At 41.9% G+C, this 22,316-nt stretch overlaps 1 protein-coding gene across 1 annotated transcript in view; it reads right to left on the bottom strand.

Moving 5' to 3' along the window:
* The window catches only part of LOC126418581 (UDP-glycosyltransferase UGT5-like), an 82,292-nt gene that overhangs the window by 44,963 nt on the left and 15,013 nt on the right, over positions 1-22,316 (bottom strand). Inside the window, exon 3 of the mRNA XM_050085400.1 lies at positions 17-239. Coding sequence (XP_049941357.1) covers positions 17-239 — 223 coding nt within the window. The remainder of the gene's footprint in view (positions 1-16; positions 240-22,316) is intronic.

Raw genomic sequence — 22,316 nt, 5'->3', positions numbered from 1 at the left:
TCAGAGATGATCTTACCCAGTATATCAGATTGTGGCAGCCACTTCCCAACTTTCATGTTAGTCGGTTTCCCTGGAAACGTTTCTGCCTCCCATTTGAAGAGAACACGTTGCTTGAGCTTCGAGAATGTCTCCACAATAGCCAGTCTCTTCTCCTCAGGAAGATCAGCACTTTTTAGGTTCGATCCCATGCTGAAGAGTATTGCTCCGTCTTTCGCACCGTCGAGAAATTCCTGCAGGTCCTGTGAACACAGATAGCCAGTTTTAGTCACGTGCTTATGACAGTGGTTGCAGTAATATCGCCGCAGGAGGGGAAAAGTGCATGAGTTCAATACAGAAGAATAAGAAAATTTCCTGGTTGACCATCTCGAGTATGTGGTTTACTGAAATCATTCATATGTTACGAGTTAACTGTATAATTCACTACTGGCCATTAAAATTGCTACACCACGAAGATGACGCGCTACAGACACGAAATTTTACCAACAGGAAGAAGATGCTGTGATATGCAAATGATTAACTTTTCAGAGCATTCACACAAGGTTGGCGCCGGTGGTGACGCCTACAACGTGCTCACATGAGGAAAGTTTCCAACCGATTACTCATACACAAACGACAGTCGACCGGCGCTGCCTGGTGAAACGTTGTTGTGATGCTTCGTGTAAGGAGAAATGCGTACCATGACGTTTCCGACTTTGATAAAGGTCGGATTGTAGCCTATCGCGATTGCGGTTTATCACTAGCAGTCGAGATGACAGGCATCTTATCTGCATGGCTGTAACGGATCGTGCAGCCACGTCTCGATCCCTGAGTCAACAGATGGGAACGTTTGCGAGACAACAACCATCTGCACGAACAGTTCGACGTTTGCAGCAGCATGGACTATTAGCTCGGAGACCATGGCTGCAGTTACCCTTGACGCTGCATCACAGACAGGAGTGCCTGTGATGGTGTACCGAACGACGAACCTCGGTGCACGAATAGCAAAACGTCATTCTTTCGGATGAATCCAGGTTCTGTTTACAGCATCATGATGATCACATCCGTGTTTGGCGACATCGCGGGGAACACACATTGGAAGCATGTATTCGTCATTGCCATACTGGCGGATCACCCGGCGTGATGGTATGGAGTGCCATTGGTTACACGACTCGGTCACCTCTTGTTCCCATTGACGGCACTCTGAACAGTGGACGTTACATTTCAGATGTGTTACGACCCGTGGCTCTACCCTTCATTCAGTCCCTGTGAAACACTGCATTTCAGCAGGATAATGCATGACCGCATGTTGCAGGTTCTGTGCGGGCCTTTCTGGACACAGAAAATGTTCGACTGCTGCCCTGGCTAGCACATTCTCCAGATGTCTCACCAATTGAAAACGTCTGTTCAATGGTGGCCGAGCAACTGGCTCGTCACAATACACCACTCTTGATGAACTGTGGTATTGTGTTGAAGCTGCATGGGCAGCTGTACCTGTATACGCCATCCAAGCTCTGTTTGATTCGATGCCCAGGCGTATGAAAGCTGCTATTACGGCCAGAGGTGGTTGTTCTGGGTACTGACTTCTCAGGATCTATCCACCCAAATTGCGTGAAAATGTAATCACATGTCAGTTCTAGTATAATATGTTTGTCCAATGAATACCCATGTATCATTTGGATTTCTTCTTGGTGTAGCAATTTTAATGGTCAGTAGTATATAATGCCAACTAAAATTTTGGTCTAGTTCATGTAACCTTCGAGTGTACCAGCCAAATTTGACCCCACTTATAACAATTTTAATTACTTTTTGCAGCATGTGTATCCGGAACGAAGATTCCTGGCCCCGACTGACTTCATTGTCCTCTTGATTCTGAGAATACTTGTGGACTGTGCCCTGCTGGGTGTCTGGCGCCTGGTGGCCGGTGGTCTAGGCAGGTTGCCCTCAGCTGAATAACAGAGGCATGATTGGTCAACTTAAACTGAGACTAGACGTCATAAAGCCCTGCTCGAAATTGGAGGCAACGGTCACTATTGGCGTGAATGATGCTCTGAGACAGTGTGGGGGAATTTTGGAGTCAGAACTGAATGCTGATTCGCAGTTTTCGAGGAGAGTAGGGAGTAGAGCAATGTTGGCTTCGCTCTTGCGTTGCGCGGGCAAAGGGATTCGGGATCCGATCTTGGTCGGAGTCGGACGGTCTTGCGACTTGGTCGCTCGTTTTCGGAAGAACGTAAGAATTCTCGGACAGCCTTCGCGACCAGGGGTTGACAAAGAGTTGCTGCACGGCAGAAGTCGGCGCCTACATCATCAACGTGCTGCAGATTTCAGTACTGCTACAGTATTTTGCGGCTCCGGCATTGTAGGACCTTATCAGTTTTATACTGAATCCCTCAGCAGCATGCGCGCTCGCTTTGCTAGAAGTCCACCTTTCTTGTTTCTCCGTGTGATCCCATTTGAGCTCTCACTACTAATTGCGATACTGCTATATAGTCGGGATATTGATATTTCATTCATTAGGACCTCCAGTCATTATCATCAATCTATTGCATCACAAAGAGTAGGAGCATCTTGTTCTCGAGCCAACTGTTATTCTCGTAATGTTACAGTATACCCTATCCTTTAACCTACCGTGTGTGTTGACAATCATGTGTATCTATGTTATGATACACTCCTGGAAATTGAAATAAGAACACCGTGAATTCATTGTCCCAGGAAGGGGAAACTTTATTGACACATTCCTGGGGTCAGATACATCACATGATCACACTGACACAACCACAGGCACATAGACACAGGCAACAGAGCATGCACAATGGTGGCACTAGTACAGTGTATATCCACCTTTCGCAGCAATGCAGGCTGCTATTCTCCCATGGAGACGATCGTAGAGATGCTGTATGTAGTCCTGTGGAACGGCTTGCCATGCCATTTCCACCTGGCGCCTCAGTTGGACCAGCGTTCGTGCTGGACGTGCAGACCGCGTGAGACGACGCTTCATCCAGTCCCAAACATGCTCAATGGGAGAGAGATCCGGAGATCTTGCTGGCCAGGGTAGTTGACTTACACCTTCTAGAGCACGTTGGGTGGCACGGGATACATGTGGACGTGCATTGTCCTGTTGGAACAGCAAGTTCCCTTGCCGGTCTAGGAATGGTAGAACGATGGGTTCGATGACGGTTTGGATGTACCGTGCACTATTCAGTGTCCCCTCGACGATCACCAGTGGTGTACGGCCAGTGTAGGAGATCGCTCCCCACACCATGATGCCGGGTGTTGGCCCTGTGTGCCTCGGTCGTATGCAGTCCTGATTGTGGCGCTCACCTGCACGGCGCCAAACACGCATACGACCATCATTGGCACCAAGGCAGAAGCGACTCTCATCGCTGAAGACGACACGTCTCCATTCGTCCCTCCGTTCACGCCTGTCGCGACACCGCTGGAGGCGGGCTGCACGATGTTGGGGCGTGAGCGGAAGACGGCCTAACGGTGTGCGGGACCGTAGCCCAGCTTCATGGAGACGGTTGCGAATGGTCCTCGCCGATACCCCAGGAGCAACATTGTCCCTAATTTGCTGGGAAGTGGCGGTGCGGTTCCCTACGGCACTGCGTAGGATCCTACGGTCTTGTTGTGCATCCGTGCGTCGCTGCGGTCCGGTCCCAGGTCGACGGGCACGTGCACCTTCCGCCGACCACTGGCGACAACATCGATGTACTGTGGAGACCTCACGCCCCACGTGTTGAGCAATTCGGCGGTACGTCCAACCGGCCTCCCGCATGCCCACTATACGCCCTTGCTCAAAGTCCGTCAACTGCACATACGGTTCACGTCCACGCTGTCGCGGCATGCTACCAGTGTTAAAGACTGCGATGGAGCTCCGTATGCCACGGCAAACTGGCTGACACTGACGGCGGCGGTGTACAAATGCTGCGCAGCTAGCGCCATTCGACGGCCAACACCGCGGTTCCTGGTGTGTCCGCTGTGCCGTGCGTGTGATCATTGCTTGTACAGCACTCTCGCAGTGTCCGGAGCAAGTATGGTGGGTCTGACACACCGGTGCCAATGTGTTCTTTTTTCCATTTCCAGGAGTGTATATCAATCTCATTGTAATATTTAATCCGCATGTCATTTCGTAGATATAGGCAGAATCCAAATTCCTGTTGTTTATTATGATAAAATTCTCTTTTTTTGAATAGATTACGATTTTTATTAAATTATTGTGAGTGTGCACTCCTTATTATACCGACTAGCAGGGTCCACCATCATTTCCTTCCGGTACCGTTGTGCTCATAATTAATTAGCTGGTAGATAAGGAGGGGGTCGAGTGCATGTCTCGTTCTCATGCAAAATTCGTCTGAATTAAAGAGGTACAAACTCTTCTTCACCCCGGCACCTCGCAAGTACTCTGTGGGTTCTGGTTCGCGGGGCAATCGGGTCTCAGCCCACCTCGTGACGAACGATGGACAGCGTGTTTGAGGAAACACTAGTTCGGACGAATTTGGCGTGTTCGGTAGACTGACAGCATGTTTGGTCGCTCGCAGGACGACCGTGTGGTAAGGCGCAGTTTGACTGTATGCAAGACAGCTATATTTCCAGTTCGAGTTTGTTAATTATTTACAAAGATCGTGCAGTTCTTGGTTCGCACCGCGCAGCTTAAGGTGAAACTTTCGTGACTTCAAAGTGTGTCTTCCATAAATTCATTATGCTTCCCACCAACGAAATGTGTTGAGCCCTTTCCACTACATACAAATTTGGCTTTGTTTCATTTGTTCACATTGAGCCTTGCATGGCTCGCCGTCCCACCATTTGGTATTTTACGCCTTGTTTTAACGTATTTCCATCTCACCACGTTGATTTAAATTACTGGCGTTGCTGAGTTGCTGTTTTGCCTGCCGTCATCGGCGCTAGTGGCGCGTATCGATATACCCCCTCTGATAGGATCTTTGCTCGGCTGCTATTACTTCCCGGTTGTCATCTGTCGTGGAGTGAGTCAGAGCGTGTGAGGAGGAGAGTTCACGGCCGCACTTCCGGTCGTGAGGTGGGTCCTGCCAGGGAGTTGCAGCGCGTCTGGAGCGCAGCCCGGGCCAGCCAGTCGCTGGCTTGCGGCAGCAGGGAGCCCTGCGTGGACATCGCCCGCCCGACCGTTGCCACCACGCATCACATAAGCCGGGCCTGACCTTTGATGGATTGTTGGTCGGTCGGTTGGTCCGAGGACACCTCCGTGCGGCGTAGTCGACAGGGCCCGCTGGCGGTCTATGCGCAGTGTCAGAGTCTGTGTGGAGCTGTCCGATCGGTACGAGCGTCGTCGCTCGCCGACCCGGGACGTGAAGGTTGAGTGGTTTAGAGCATTACCTTGTTGCTTCCGGCGTTGCTGTTCTGGAAGTTTTCCTGTGAGCAGCAACGAGTGAAGTGTTCGAGATAGCCACCATCAGGTGGAATTGCTTAAATTAATTTATCTATAGTTAAGTGCAACAGCGGAATTTTCTGCCTTGTGGCCGTTAGTGTTCTGGTTACCTGCCTGGCCGCTAACGTAAATTGCCAGGTGGATGAGAGGCAGTGTATGAATTGAACTATTGTGATGATACCAGGAGAACTGGAATTCTTATGTGTGGGATTGTTTGACTTTGCTGTGAGAGGTTTTCAACAGGTACTGCTTCATGTTTTAGGTCATGTGGTATCACAAGTAAAAGCTGTGGAACCCAATGGCAGAAAATCGAGATATAAATGTAATGTTTGCGCTGAGTCCAATGCTTGGCTCACTATCAGGAAATGTGAAGATACTATACTTCTGATCATGTATTCAATGTATATTATTTAGTGTTTTTGTTTATGTATAGTTATGAATAAATAGACAGCTTCAGTTTCTCCTACATCTCCAGTGGCTAAAATATGCCTTCACATATTTTTTAATATGTTAAAATTTATTTCTGCTAATGAGGTATGTCATGTGTTATGTAGTTTTCTCCAAGAGCTTGGGAGTATGTGATGAGAGAGTGTGCAAGGATCTTCCACATGATTATTAGTTGAGGAGTGTGCTTTCCACATGTATCTGTTGTATATTTTTCTTATTTCTGTTCAGTCATGAAGTATTTGTTCTATATGTTTTATGCAATTACTTCTTTGTATACGTTGTGCTGAGTTACCACAATTGCTCTCTCATGTGCTTTTTATGAATACTTTGATGTGGTATTGGATGTTTGTGAATATTGTGGTATATAGTGAGATGATACATGATGATGAGCTTTTTCTTAATAGTGAATCTTGGGGTGTGACACATCGTCATGAATTGGTACATGATACAAGATATATGTAAACATGATTGGACATATACGAAGACTTATATACATTCAATTTTCTAGTCGATTTGTATGTTTATTCATTTGTCTGGTTGAAGAGATGTTTCTGTCCTTGTATGTTAATAAGTGAATATCTATATCTGGTTGTCCTTCGGTCTGTATGACATGAGTGTATGCTATGAGGATGAATGTGGATTTTATATGAGGTGAGTTTACTATCTTAACTATTAGGGGCAAACACTTAACTGTGCATATGCTGTGCCTAGTGAGCATGAGGTTACTCCAGCTGAGATAGTGTATATTTCATATTTAATTTTCTGTGCTGTTTCCTCAGTCCTTTGTATGAGAATGGATTTTTTACTGTAAGTGTTTTGTGTGAGATTTGCGTAAAGAGGATGGGCATCTGTGATATTTGTATGTATATTGATGTGATATTAGAGCAAAAATGACTCGCTGTGATTTTTGTGAGGCATGATAAGTCTAAAAGAAAGAATAATTGGGAGTTAGATCTGATATGGGTTCTGTTTCAATGATGCTTATTTATATTATATAACAGTTTCTTCAAACTGTGGTGGTGCTCATGTTTGTTTGAAAGATTGTTTTGAAGTTAATTATGTGATCATTGTCATTTACAGGAATTGGGCAGAAGCACAGACATTATTCTGTGCTTATACTTGTTCTAGAGAGTTGATTTTTTTTTTTTTTTGTATATGCCAGTGTCTAAAAGAATAGGACTGTGCCTCAGTGTATTGATTTTTATGATGATTTGATTTTGGGTACCTGAAGGAATAGGACCTCAAACTGAGGTTCCTTTCAGGTATTTTTCTGGTGCAAAGAGCAATTCAGTCTACTGTTGATGCTTACAAGAAATTAAAAGGACCAAGGATGGTTGATGAGAGCACTACGAGCTGTAGACGCTAGAGCACTTGGAAGTTTGGGTCGGTCCTGGAGGCATGCTCAGATGGCTGAGGCAGTTAAGATGACTGCTCGCACAAAGAAGGAAATCCAGAACTTATCATGTGCTACTAATAAACCATATAGCCTCTGTAGGAATGCGAATGCATATCATAATACGTTTAATATAATTGGGACACCACCCAATAACTATTTGTCATTTCAGGTTTATCATCGGAGAAGTATTGTTAGAACTCAGTCATTTGTATAATTTCAGTGCGCATCCATTCGTTTTTGATCAAGAAATCTAATTCACAGCACAGTATGCAAAACAACAGCCACAACTGTTTCTTACTCCATCCCAGTTCTGTCTAAATAAAACTAGTAATTACTCTGAAGTGCTTGAATGCATTGCTTTTTCCTTTATCTGAACTGCCTGGTGTTAGGAAAATGCTGGTTTTCGTCATACCGCCGGCCGGGGTGGCCGAGCCGTTCTAGGCGCTACAGTCTGGAACCGCGCGACCGCTACGGTCGCAGGTTCGAATCCTGTCTCGGGCATGGATGTGTGTGATGTCCTTAGGTTGGTTAGGTTTAAGTAGTTCTAAGTTCTAGGGGACTGATGACCTCAGAAGTTAAGTCCCATAGTGCTCAGAGCCATTTGAACCATTTTTTTTCCGTCATACAGTAGCCAATTTGCATTTTTGTGGCAACAACAGGGAATAAAATGAAACTGTTTCATTGTTAGCAAAATATACAGTATTGAAAAATTATTATGAGAGCTGAGCTTTAGGAATTGTTATAAAATATGTCATGTCAGCAAATTAAAGTCCAGATTGATGGAACTCGTCTTAAACACAAGAACATACTGGTACATTGCCTTTATTTTCTTTCCCCTGCTAATCAAAATAAATGGTTCAAATGGCTCTGAGCACTATGGGACTTAATTGCTGAGGTCATTAGTCCCATAGAACTTAGAGCTAGTTAAACCTAACTAACCTAAGGACATCACACACATCCATGCCCGAGGCAGGATTCGAACCTGCGACCGTAGCGGTCTCGCGGTTCCAGACTGCAGCGCCTAGAACCGCACGGCCCATGCTAATCACTTGTGTAAAAACTACATCTGCAACAGTTTAGCTACCCAAATAAATTGCAAGTTATTCAAAAATTTAAAAATTTTGGGATTTGATACATTTTTGGCATAGTTTAAGTGTTTAAAATTCGCGTGTGTGCACTATAGTCACTGGTTGTTGGAGAGATTCATTCCATCTTCAAAGCTGTATCAACGTTCCGTGGGTGCTATCACAGATAATCAATAATGCAGCTTTCTGTCTGCTCAGAGTTTGGTTGTTTTGGGGAAGGAGACCAGACAGCGAGGTCATCGGTCTCATCGGATTAGGGAAGGACGGGGAAGGAAGTCGGCCGTGCCCTCTGAAAGGAACCATCCCGGGATTTGCCTGGAGCGATTTAGGGAAATCACGGGAAACCTAAATCAGGATGGCCGGACGCGGGATTGAATCGTCGTCCTCCCGAATGCGAGTGTCTGTTCAGAGTTTACCACTATTTTGTGTGTACAGTTGCCTAAACTCGGGAAGCAAAAGCTTACCCCCACCCGCCAATATGAAAATACCGTTGGACGCCGCAGCAAGGCCAACTTTACAGAATCTCTTGGTCCCGCCTCTGAACCGCAAGTATGCTTGTTCCTCGACACAGAACTTGAGACAGCCTCAAAGATTCTTTCTGAGGTTTGATTGGTAAATACGACTAGGAAACAAGGTCGTTTATTTCAGTCATGTGGTGGGGAATAGTTTGGTTGGGATTTCGCAATTATTTCAGTAAAATCCAGGTGCGATGAATGAATTCGTAACTGTGCTCTTTTTTCTGGTCAAGAGTGATCATGTGTCTTCAACACGTTCATTAATAGCCTTTGTATTCTGTTAAATTGGTAATTAATGCACATGATTTTACGCAGTAAAAATCAATGACTAATGAAGTTTTCCGTAGATTTCTGATTTCAATTAGTTTTATAGTCCACGAGTGATAGACTCTTGCGTTTTTGTACAAATCCTGTAAACTTGTGAAAGATCCTAAGAGTACATTAGTTCAATCGCCTTCAACTATTTACCTGTAACGTTTGTATATGTTTTATGTTGTTTATCGTGGTTTCAAAGGTATTTCTTTTGTGTATTTAATCGGTCCTTTGTGTGAGCACGCTGCCAAGCGCAGTCAAGTCTGTTCAATGCCAATACTGATTATCTCCATTCAGAAACTCAGAGGTCTGTGGAGAGAAGAATCCTCATTTGTGTGGTGACTTCACGAAATGTAATGCATATTCGCGATTGACCATCTCTTTGTATGAATGTGCAATCATGTGCAGGAAAGTCAAAGGCCCCCAGTAGTGAATAACTACCTTCAATAGTACAAATGATTTCGAGTGAAACGAAGCCCTAAATGCAAATAGGAATTTTTAAGAGTTGGAATTTACTGAATTCAACATAGTTTTTTCTGAGAGAGTTGGGGTTTAACTATTAAACTGTGACCCACCCGCTCCTGACGTTGTTGGTCTCTGATCGTGTTGTGTATGAGTAGGAATTCCTGTAGATTCCAAGGTGTGATAGATTAAACGAATTGTGATGAAGAATTACTCACTTTCTGGAAACCCACGTAATCGATATTCTAGTCTGCTTGTGAGCTGTTTCTCCTTATGCACCAGTGATAGAACACTTCTTGCTACGCCCATGTATGTTAAGCGATCGATTTTAATTAACGTTATTTTTGTGGAATATTTGAATCGTTTTGTGAAATTGTCAAGATATAGAGATAGCAATATATAGCCACCTTTTTTATGCATAATCTCTAGTGTGATCTCACCCTATACTGCCTGTCCTTAAGCTCCCCATTCGATCACCATTCAACGAAAGAAAATACAAATTTCAGAAAGGTTTCTCAGCCAAATTTCTGGGAGAGGTACACGACAGCAGCTGTTAAATTTTATTTCCTTGGCGCATGAATCATTGCTTACGTTTACATAGGAACACTAGCGTTATCCGTTATACAATTTAAAGAATATATGACTGTTTTTGTGTTCAATGAGAGAAATTGTAGAAGGGTTCACTCGGTATTGGACCTGTAGCAAACGAATCCAAAAATAAAGGAAATGAGCAATCCTGCGACCCTTTCTTTTAAATATAAACATGGCCAAGTCATATCCCCATAATTAAGCTTCCTCTGAATAAAACACATCTTTTACCTCTTTGGACAGTACTGGAAACCTGATGGATATTACTGAGATGTAGGAGGACAGTATTGAAACTTAGATGGGCAAGACAGACAGTAATGATAAAGATGAGTAGGACTCTCGCCTAGATGGATATTAGTGAGATTTAGATGGGCAGTACTGGGAACTAGATGGAATTTGCTGATACCCAGGTGGACAGTTCTGAGACTTAAATTGAAAAACTGGGACATAGGAACAGTACTGAAATGTAGGTTGACAGTACTCTGAGACAGACAGATAGCAGTGGGACTTAGACAGGGAGTTCTAGGAACTAGATGGAAAATACTGAGACCCAGATGGACAGCTCTGAGACCCAGATGGGCAGCTCTGAGACCTAGATGGAGAGAAATGAAACCTTTTGTCAGTACTGAGACTTTAGTCGACAGTACTGAGACTTTAGTCGACAGTACTGAGACTTTAGTCGACAGTACTGAGACTTTAGTCGACAGTACTGAGACTTGGGCAGACAGTACTGAGACTTGGGCAGACAGTACTGAGACTTGGGCAGACAGTACTGAGACTTGGGCAGACAGTACTGAGACTTGGGCAGACAGTACTGAGACTTGGGCGGACAGTACTGAGACTTGGGCGGACAGTACTGAGACTTTGGCGGACAGTACTGAGACTTTGGCGGACAGTACTGAGACTTTGGCGGACAGTACTGAGACTTTGGCGGACAGTCCAGGCCTTGGTAGACCAAACTGAGAACTATACGGACAGTACCCTGACTTGGACAGACCATAGTGAGACTTAGATGAGCTGTACTCTGACTGTAGTGAAAAGTACTGAGATATAGATAGCCTTACCATATGTGCAATCTCATTGGAAGGAAATATCTGAAGAAGATAGACAGACGTGTAGTTCTTGAATAGCAGCAGCAGTCTTCAGTAGATGCAGGGGCACTGGTCTCGGTGATTGACTGATCTGGCCTCATAATATCAGCCAACAAGACCGTGTACCTCAAATGGCTAACAGCAAGGGGAAGCTACAGCCAGCATGTGGCACTGTATCTTAATGGCGATGTCATCCTCATGAGTAAAATATTTTGGAGCTAATATAGTCCTCCATTCTTACCTCTGAGCGGGGACTATTCAGGAAGTTGTTGCTGCCAAGAGAAACAAAACTGTTGTTCAAAGAGTCAGAGCATGCAACTGTAGAACCCATAATGTGGTAGGTAGGTAGGTAGGTATGTAGGTAGGTTAGAGAATTCGGAATATGAGATGAATAGGTTAAAGTTAGATAAAGTGGTGGATATGAGTGCGGTGGCTGGAAAAAAAGGACCTCTGGAGAGCACAGTACGGGCTTATCAGTAGAAAATCAAATAGGTATGCTGCAGAAGTAGGATTAATAATGAACAAGAAAATACTGAATATCATTTTGAACTTATTATAGTAAAAAAGATACATATAAAGCCAAAGTCCACCACATTACCACAATTTTAGATGCCCACTAGCTCTGCAGATGAGGAAGAGATAGAAATAATACATCATGAGACAAAATAAGTTATGCAAATTGCTAAGAGAAGGAAATTTTAAACGAGCGAGATAGCGCAGTGGTTAGCACACTGGACTCGCATTTGGGAGGACGACGGTTCAATCCCGCGCCCAGCCATCCTGTTTTAGGTTCCCCGTGATTTCCATAAATCGCTTCAGGCAAATGCCGGTATGGTTCCTATGAAAGGGCACGGCCGACTTCCTTCTCCGTTCTTCCCCAATCCGATGAGACCGATGACCTCAGTGGTTGGTCTCTTCCCCCAAACAACCCTACCCTACCTCCTATCAGTTGGGATATGGAAATACAAGGAAATTTAATTATAATTTAGGAGAGGAGTACAGTAATAGGAAGTGGATAAGGAGCAAGAATAATTTGAGAACGTGGATTGAAAGCTGAAGTCAACTGGCGTAATTTTTAACCAAGCACAATTTAATCACTGGTAGTACTTGGTTTAAAAATCGTAAAGAGGTGTTGCGTATGTGGGTGAGATATGGAGAAGGGTTCAAACAAATTACGCTGTAAAAAAACAGATATTGAAATCAAATTTTAGACTGCAAAACACTCTCAGAGTCAGATGTAAACTGTGACCGTAATTTACTGGTAATGAACTCCACACTGAAACTGAAGAAACTGCAGAAAGGTAGGGAAATAAAATGGGACCTGGATAAGTGCAAATAATCAGAGGTTGTAAATCGTTTGAACGGGAGCACTGGGAAATGATTGACTGAAATAACGCAATATGAGGCGAAAGAGTACTTTTGTTACGTAAAGTTCTGGAGGCAGTGAAAAATCAAATAAGTAAAAAGGGAAGTTCCAGTACAAATTATTGGATAACGCACTTGGCACCATCTCTAACTGAGGAAACGAGAAAATTTAATAACGCAGCGAATGAAGCATGTGAAAGGGATTACAGTCGTCTAACGAGATTGACAGAAATCACAAACTGCCAGAGTAGGAATGACTAGACGAGAAATGCAAGACTCTAGAAACATTTGCAATTATGCGAGACAGATCAGCGAATAATGAAAAGAGCCCTTAGGAGAGACAAGAAGAAGCTATACGAATATCAAAAGCTTGGGTGAAAAGCCAGTAATAAACAAGGACAAGGAAAGCTGAGAGGGTCTATAAAATGGAAACAAACTTGAAAACAACATTACAGAAAAAAACGAGGAAGTAAATGAAAATGAGATACGGGATTAAATACTGCGAGAAGAATTTGACAGAACTCTGAAACACGCAAGTGGAGACGAGTCCTCTGGAGCAGATAACATTCCATCTGTATTTTGCAGATCCTTGGGAGAGCCTGCCTTGAAAAACTATTCCACATTCTGTATAATATATCAGGCAGACTAGAGAGAACCAGAGGTGTGTCTTCTGTGACTGCTGGAACGGCGTAGAGAGCAGTGGTGAAGACATGTCGCTCGCCGGAAGAATACACATGTATCGGATACACGGCTGTCTTCTTTCGCGGCAGCCGCAGCCGTATGAGCAAAAGGATACTAGCCACACCGGTTCTTGCTGATGCCTCCACATCTGGCAATCTCGGCCGCCATGGCGACAGGGTTGGACATGCAGCAGCAGCTACGTCACTGGAGGCTACTGACCAGATACACTCCGGGCATTGCCCGTGTTTCCCGGTGGCTAGCATCATGGCTAGCACGTTATCACGGTGCTCTTGTTGTCATGTGTTGGGAAGGCACATAACTTCTCTTCAACAGGTGGCCATAGTCGTGAAGAGACAGATCACAGTATCACAGGGAGAGAACTGTCAGCGATGCCAGTGGTGTCTGACAGCTCTATCAAAAATTTTTGAGAAAGTAATGTATTCAAGAGTAGCCTCCCACATTTGTAAAAATAAAGTACTAACAAAATGTTAATTTGGTTTTCAGAAAGGCTTTCCAACAGAAAATGCTATATACGCTTTCACTGATCAAATATTAAATGCTCTGAATAACCGGACATCACCCATTGGTATTTTTTGTGATCTCTCAAAGGCCTTTGATTGTGTAAATCATGGAATTCTTTTAGATAAGCTAAATCATTACGGTTTGAGGGGGGTAGCGCACAAATGGTTTAATTCATACTTATCTGGAAGAATGCAGAAAGTTGAAATAAGTGGTTCATGTAATGTTAAAACAACAGCTGATTCCTCAAACTGGGGGGCTATCAAGTATGGGGTCCCACAGGATTCGGTCTTAGGTCCTTTACTGTTCTTGATATACATTAATGACCTACTATTCCACATTGATGAAGATGCAAAGTTAGTCCTTTTTGCTGATGATACAAGTATAGTAATAACATCCAAAAACCAAGAACTAAGTGATGTAATTGTAAATGATGTTTTTCACAAAATTATTAAGTGGTTCTCAGCAAACGGACTCTCTTTAAATTTTGATAAAACACAGTATATACAGTTCCGTACAGTAAATGGCACAACTCCAGTAATAAATATAGTCTTTGAACAGAAGTCTGTAGCTAAGGTAGAATTTTCAAAAATTTTAGGTGTGTCCATTGATGAGAGGTTAAACTGGAAGCAACACATTGATGGTCTGCTGAAACGTCTGAGTTCAGCTACGTATGCTATTAGGGTTATTGCAAATTTTGGTGATAAGAATCTCAGTAAATTAGCTTACTATGCCTACTTTCATTCACTGCTTTCGTATGGCATCATATTCTGGGGTAATTCATCGTTGAGTAGAAAAGTATTCATTGCTCAAAAACTTGTAATCAGAATAATTGCTGAAGCCCACTGTAAGAGGTCCATGATTAAGGAATTTGTTGTAAGCGCAGTCGAGCAGATGTAATTTCGATGTATTGCTCACGCGCTGCCTGCGATATGCAAGGTATAAGAGAATCTCAGACAAGAGAGCAGTGTTGTCAGCAGTAGGAACTGTGTAGCAGTAGCAGTAAGTAGTTTCTAGCGATCAGTCGTCTGATGTATCGTGTTGGCTGGGCCGGTCGTGTGCAGCGATGTCGGAGCCTCAGCGTTGTAGTATAAGTAAAAGCAGCCTCGCGCATATGTAGCATTGTTATCTCAAGTCCCATGTAAATGTTTAAAAAAAAATCTCTTGATAATAATCTTTCTTATAAAAAAAATTAACTTTTGATAATCATTCATCGCAATTTAAAGAATTTACTAATTTCTCCAATCCATGGTCATCCCGATTATTGTAAAGAAAAATCAGTTGTTTCCTTTTATACATGACAAATCTATCGGCCAGCATTGCACTGAGCTGTGCCAGAGAAGTTTAATTTCATATAGGAGCAGATATATATGCGTTATCTGGCGACTAGACTGAGGTAAGAATTTTCAATTTATTCAGTACGACCTTTCAGGGCCATGACGCAGCACTGCTGACGTCCAAAATTTACCAGGTTAAATTGACAGTCAATTATTGAAAGGTTATAAGTGAGTCACATTCTTTATTATTGAGAGATTAGTCACATTTTATTATTGATAGATTACGCGATTTTCCTGTTGGTAGGTTATACTGAATGTGAACGACATAATTATGTTTTTTTACTGTTGAGAGGTTTAGGAATTGTTCTGTTTTGAGATTACACTAAATGTGAATATTATTTATATTATTTTTTTATTTTTTGTGGGGAGGTTACACTTGTCGACAACCGGCCAAGATCGTATTTTCTTTGTGAATTTCTGAGAAGTTGTCAGTTATATATCTGCTCTTATTTACTTAAATGTAGTTTGCATCTGGCGCAATGCATTTACTAATTTGTCACTCTTTCTTTCACAGATCATCGGCAAGTTATTGCTCTTTGTTGTAATTGTATTTGTTCCATTTTTGCTCTGTCTTTGTTTCTTTTTGTGCTTAACTTTGATTTGTGAATATGCGGCGAAAAACAGCTATCAGTACATCGCGATGTGCAATGAGTGAAAAAGCTGACTCGAATAATTTGATCGATCATACTAGCGACAGTCAGTGTAATAGTGATAATCCTCTAATTACAGATACTCAGTGCGTGCCGATCACTAGTAATTTTTTTGATCCTAATGATGAACAAACAAATTCAATTATGTCCACAGTAAATGTAACAATTGATGACGCGGCACGTTCCGTTACAATGAACGCTGTCCAGTTTGACACGCCTGATTTGCGAAATCTACGTAGCGAACACATAATTGTTTCTAACGAAGGTGACCAATATACTCAAAACACGTCAGATTTATTTGATTCCGATGTAGTGGCCAACAGTGCACATCCGATTAGCGAACCTTTTCGAGAATCAGACAATGACCAAATGGTTATTCAAAACGTGTCACATGCAGATACACCATCACACATCATAGAAAATAGAGTCGCTACTTTTGACTGGATCAAGTTATGGCAGTATTGCTACAACTTAATGAAAAACTAGACAACAATTCCAAACAGTCGAATGAAAAACAAGACAACAATTCCAAACAACTTAATGAAAAACTAGACAACAATTCCAAACAACTTAATGAAAAACTAGACAACAATTCCAAACAGTTGAATGAAAAACAAGACAACAATTTCAAACAGCTTAGTGAACAGATTACAGCCGTTGCCGTGCAATGTCATGATACTAAAGAACAATTACGTGAGGAAATTAAGGCTTGTGCTAGGAACAGTAGTGAAGAAATTAGGTCTGGGGTACAAGAATTAAGTAATACACATGCAGCCACAACCAAATTACTTAGAGATGAAATTAGTGCAGTCGCTAAACAATGTTCTGTAAACGCAACACAGTTACACGACGAGTTTAAATTAATGTCATCAGAACTTTCACGCACACTGGATGCGAAAGTAGACACGAAATTTGAACAACAAAACAGCCAAATTGACGAACGTTTTAATCACCACATACAAAGCCGTGAAACGCGTTACCGTAGATTTATACAGGAACAGAACAAAGTAAAGAAACAAGTTATGGAAACAATTACTGCACAGAGACGGGAAGATAAGCGTCAAATGTTTACGAAGGCAAAAACATACGTAGACAACAATGTTGCTACAGTATCAGATGAAATCAAACAGCTGAACACCGAATTGCATGATGAAATCTCCGATCTTAAAACAAAAACAGACACACACACACAGTAGACTTTCAGACAGTGACCATCAGACTTGAACAATTAGAATTAATACAGGACCCCAATGCCATCAAAGCAGACGTTAAGAAATTAAACAAAACCACACGTAAAATCAAAAAACAAATTAATGCTTGTGACACTAAAAATGATAATCAGGTTAAAGCATTGACTGAAAAATTTGATGAATTGGCCACTCGTATAACAACGACACTAAATCAGACGATACGTCAGCAATTTCGTTCAATCAAACACCCCAATTCCAAAACTTACAGCAGACAATCAGTGAGATACGTTCATCCAATAATACATTACGTAGAAAATTGTCATCTTTACAGCAAGAAGTGACAGAGATGAAAAATGTTTCAGCCTCTAACACGGCACAGCATACGCCACATTCAAAACATTTCTCACACTCACACAGCCAGTATAATTTAGGTCATTTACAGAGAGTATGTGACTTAGATTCCGAACAGTCACAGACAAACAGATTATCATTCAATCCTGAACCTGTTCAGACATACAGAGAAGATAATTTTGATTACAAGCACTTTCTATCCATTAGGAAATTTAAGGTATTTAAAAATGATAGAACACAGATTCACCCTTTGGACTGGATACAAGATTTTAGTTTTGCTTTTCCACCAACTTGGCCCGTAACACACAAACTTGAATTTATTTGCAGTTTTTTGGAAGGCGAACCGGCAACTCGTATGAGACCGATCGCGAGACAATGCTACTCGGTAGAAGAATTTCAGAATGCTTTTCTGTCAGCGTATTGGTCGAAGACGACACAGCGCGGAATCAAGGATCAATTAATTAGCTTACCAAATTATGAGAACTCAAATTTTCTCACTGTCACGCAATTTTTTGAACACATGGTGCAACAAAACCAATACTTAGGTGAGCCATACAGTGAATCAGCACTTATCCAATTATGTATTTCTAAATTACCACGATTGTTAAGAGTATCACTTTTAACAGGTCAGCAGAAGGAAAATATTTCGGCATTGAGAGATCTGTTACACCTTTTGGAAGTTCAGCAATCAGACTATTCCTTCATTAACAAAAATTTTTTCACATCATAACCAAGGCAAACAAGCATACGGAAATTACGATCAGCCACGCTATTATAATAGCAAAGGTGATAGACGGTCCAGGAATGACAACCACCAGAATTTTAATAACAGACAAAATTTTAATTATCAGTATCATCAAAATTATCAGCAACAGGAAACACATTTGGGCAACAGTAGAGGCTTTTCCCCACAACAGCATCAAAACCAGCCGGTTAACATACCTAACCAACAATGTAGTCAGGAAGGTCAACCAAGCTTTAATGTTTCGCCGCCTACACGTATAGCGTCGGCTCCACCAAATAGTAATCCACAGCAACAAGGAAATCACTACGTACAGAAAACACACCATTTCAACTCATATCGCAATGCGCCGTATAGCAACGATTATTATGACAGACGTAAAAGTAAAGAGCACAGTTTTCAGCGTACGTTTAATAACAGTCGGTCTTACCAGCAGCAGAATCATCCGCAACAACAGACTATCATGAATGAACCAGACAGTCGGTATCATCCCGAACGTAATATGTCACGAAGAAATAACAGACAGAACAGTACAAACAGTTGAAATGCCACAGCATCCTCCCGCAAATAACAGTACGTCAGAAAGAATTTGACTAGATACAGTGCAGAATGAATCTTCCAGCAACGTAAGCAATACTTTTGATACACAGACTCTTGTTCACGAAAATGTTATTACTTTTGACGACATACGAGACACTCTTTTGCAGGAAAAACCAGTTATACAAAAAAACCATTTCCCACCCTGTCATTGAAGTAAAGATTGGATCATCCAAATTTTCAGCAATAATCGATTCTGGATCACCTATGTCAGTCATAAATGAAGAAACTTTCAATGAATGTAACAAAGAGAATATTTATCCTACGTTACCATTAGGCAGAACTAAAGTAAAAGAAGCAGTATCTAGTAAAGGAGTAGAAGTAAAATTACAGACACACTTATCGTTTTGTATTGCAGGTCATACGTTTCACTCAAATTTTTGGATTGTTCCCTTACTGACAACAGACGTTATTTTAGGTACGAGTTTTTTGCTACAACACGACGCAGTTACTGACTTTCAAAATTCCTATTTAATGTTAAAGGATGAGAATGTACAACTGGCATTAGAATTTCAGCACGCTTTATCTGCAGATGAACAGGCAATTAACGGAACACAGGTCTTTTCTACATCGCGTAATACGGACTGTCATTCCACATTGTTCACAGATACGTACGTACACAACTATAATACACCAGACGAAGCCGACTATGACGTTAAGCAAATGATAAAGTAAAACAAAGCAGTGCAAATACAGACAACGAACGTACGCAACTACGCAAAATTCTTTTACAGCAAGCTCCAGTTTTTGACAATATCCCTGGTACTATGTCTGGTTTTATGTATGAATTTCAAGTTAAACAGCATGACACATTTAAAGCCAAACATTATCCCATTCCATATATTCACAGAGAACAAGTTAAGAAAGAATTGCAAGCTATGCTTGACCAAGGTATTGTTGAACCGGCAGTTCGTCCGTACATAAACCCGCTCCATATTGTTAAGAAAAAGGATGGTACACTTCGACTCGTACTTGATTCGCGTCACATCAATGACATTATTATTAATGAAACAGATCGCCCGCAAACACTAGAAGAACTTCTACAGAAATTTCATGGTACTGCTGTTTATTCCACATTAGATTTGAAATCGGGATTTTGGCAAATTCCGCTCCATCCGAACTGCAGAAAGTACACAGCATTTCTCTGTTTTGGTGATTGTTATCAATTTTGCAAATTACCGTTCGGTCTAACAATTTCTTCAGCTGCATTTATTCGCGGTTTGAATAGTATACTTCCGACAGAACTTAAAGACAGAATCACAACATATGTAGACGACATCCTTATCGCAGAAGCTAACTGGTCTGAACACAATCTGATTCTTGAACAACTGTTGCAAACTTTTCGTGCACAAGGACTGACAGTTAATCTTAACAAATCGCACTTTGGCAAAACTTCCATAAAATTTCTTGGACATGTTATTTCAGCAGAAGGCATTGCGCCTGACCCGGAAAAACTTCAAGCTTTACGTGACATTACTGTTCCTACGACGAAGAAACAACTACACAGCTTTCTGGGATTAATTAACTTTTCCGTAAATTTATTCATTACTCTGCTTTAGACACCCCTAGATTATGCCAATTGACGGGTAAAAACGCTATTTGGTCCTGGGATAGCCAAGCAAATTCTGAATTTGTAAAGCTGAAACAAGCTTTGTTGAACGCACCACTTTTATCACACCAAGATCCTACCAGAAATTTTTTCATTGCCACCGACAGTTCTAACACAGCTTTAGGCGTACACATTTTTCAGGAAATTGAAGAAGACGGTACTACAGTAGTTAAAAACATCGCCTTTGCAAGTCGCATTCTGTCACCTACTGAACGCAATTATTCTGTCACAGAACTTGAAACATTATGTGTTGTATGGGCATTTACGAGATTTAGGCATTTTGTTTATGGAAGACATACGACCGTTTACACAGATCATAGAGCTATACAGTTTCCACTTTCCGCAAAATTTATACATGACAGATTAAGCAGATGGAAACTTTATTTATAGGAATTTAATTTTACAATTGTTCACATTCCCGGTACACAAAATGTTGTAGCAGACGCACTATCCTGTTCTCTCAGCAACAATCAGCTAGACATCGCAACCAACTTCTGCCAAGCAAATTTTAGCGTCATGTAAAATCTGCCAGAAAGCTAAATCAGACACGACTTCACATATTCCTCCGTTACATCCCATTGTAACTGTTAAATTGAGACACATGGCCGCTGTAGACATTTTTGGTCCGATTCCCAGATCTAATAGAGGTTGTTGTTACATCTTTGTCGCTGTTGAACTCACTTTGAAATTTGTTACTTTCACTGCGTTACGCAAAGCTACTGTTAAATCTATTTGGAATGCATTTGTAAAACATTTTATGTTTCATGTAGGGCATGTATTGAAAGTAATTTGCGACAGTGGACCACAGTTTCGATCTGCGATGTGGACACGTATGTTACGAGCTAGAAACATTTCTCCGATCTATATATCCAGGTACCACGCTTCTTCGAACCCTTCTGAACGACTGATGAAAGAAATTGGTGAACTATGTAGAATATACTGCCATAAAAAACATATTGACTGGGACATACACATACTCTCATTCCAGGATGTAATTAACTCCATACCAAATGAATCTACTATGCTATCTCCGACTGTTATATTGAAAAATGTTGAACCACCTAACAAAATTAAAGAATTAGTATCTCTTCCTACATCTCGTCGACTACGTCACCATGAAATAATTGACATTGCGCTCAACAACATCAAACGTGCTGCAGAGCGCCGGAGAAGACAGCAAAAACAGTTTTGTACACGCCGTGACTTTCACATTGGACAGAATTTTATTTCTCGTTCAGCTACAGGCAAAGCGTGATACACTTACAAACATCAACATAAAAATTTAAATTAACATTAACAATGATTTACAATAGAATTTTCAGGGTTTCCAGCCACAAAAGTGCTTGGTCACTTATCACATGTATGTCCATCAGATTTCCTCCCTTAAGTCCGTGTACGTCGCACTCAACTATATGCTGCATGGTTTGACTCTCTCCGCACTCACAATTGGGGTCCTGGGAGAAACCCCACTTTTTCAACAAATATCCGCACCGACCAACACCTGTCCGCAGACGATTTAGTTTTACCCACACTCTACGTTGGAGTTGGAAGCCTGGAACTCGTTGAGATGGGTCCTCAATAAGGAAACTGTTATTCACTTTGCTTTCCTGCCATTGCTGTTTCCACAGGTTATCGATATCAATCTGTTGTTTGAGTTCTTTCCAGAAGGGATTTCTTGACACCAATCTGTCAGGGGGAGGAGGTAGGTCCCTGAACTTTTCTTTGTACCTCTGGATTGCTCTTTCACGTCTAATCGAGGGTGGTTCGATATTGGCAAGGACGGGCAGCCAAGGTTTCGGGGTGGGTCTTACTGTTCCTGTTATGAGCCTCATTGTCTCGTTAAGTTGCACATCAATATATCTGACATGCCTACTGCGGGCCCAGACGGGTGCGCAATATTCCGCTACACTATACAGAAGTGCCAGTGCTGATGTGCGTAGAGTTTCAGTGGAACATCCCCAGGTTGTTCCTGCCAGTTTCATTATGATGTTGTTTCTTGTTT

The sequence above is a fragment of the Schistocerca serialis genome, chromosome 9 (assembly GCF_023864345.2).
Source record: "Schistocerca serialis cubense isolate TAMUIC-IGC-003099 chromosome 9, iqSchSeri2.2, whole genome shotgun sequence".
Classification (NCBI taxonomy): Eukaryota; Metazoa; Arthropoda; class Insecta; order Orthoptera; family Acrididae; genus Schistocerca; species Schistocerca serialis.
Note: the sequence above shows the minus strand (reverse complement) of the source record. Positions and strands in the feature narration are given on the sequence as shown.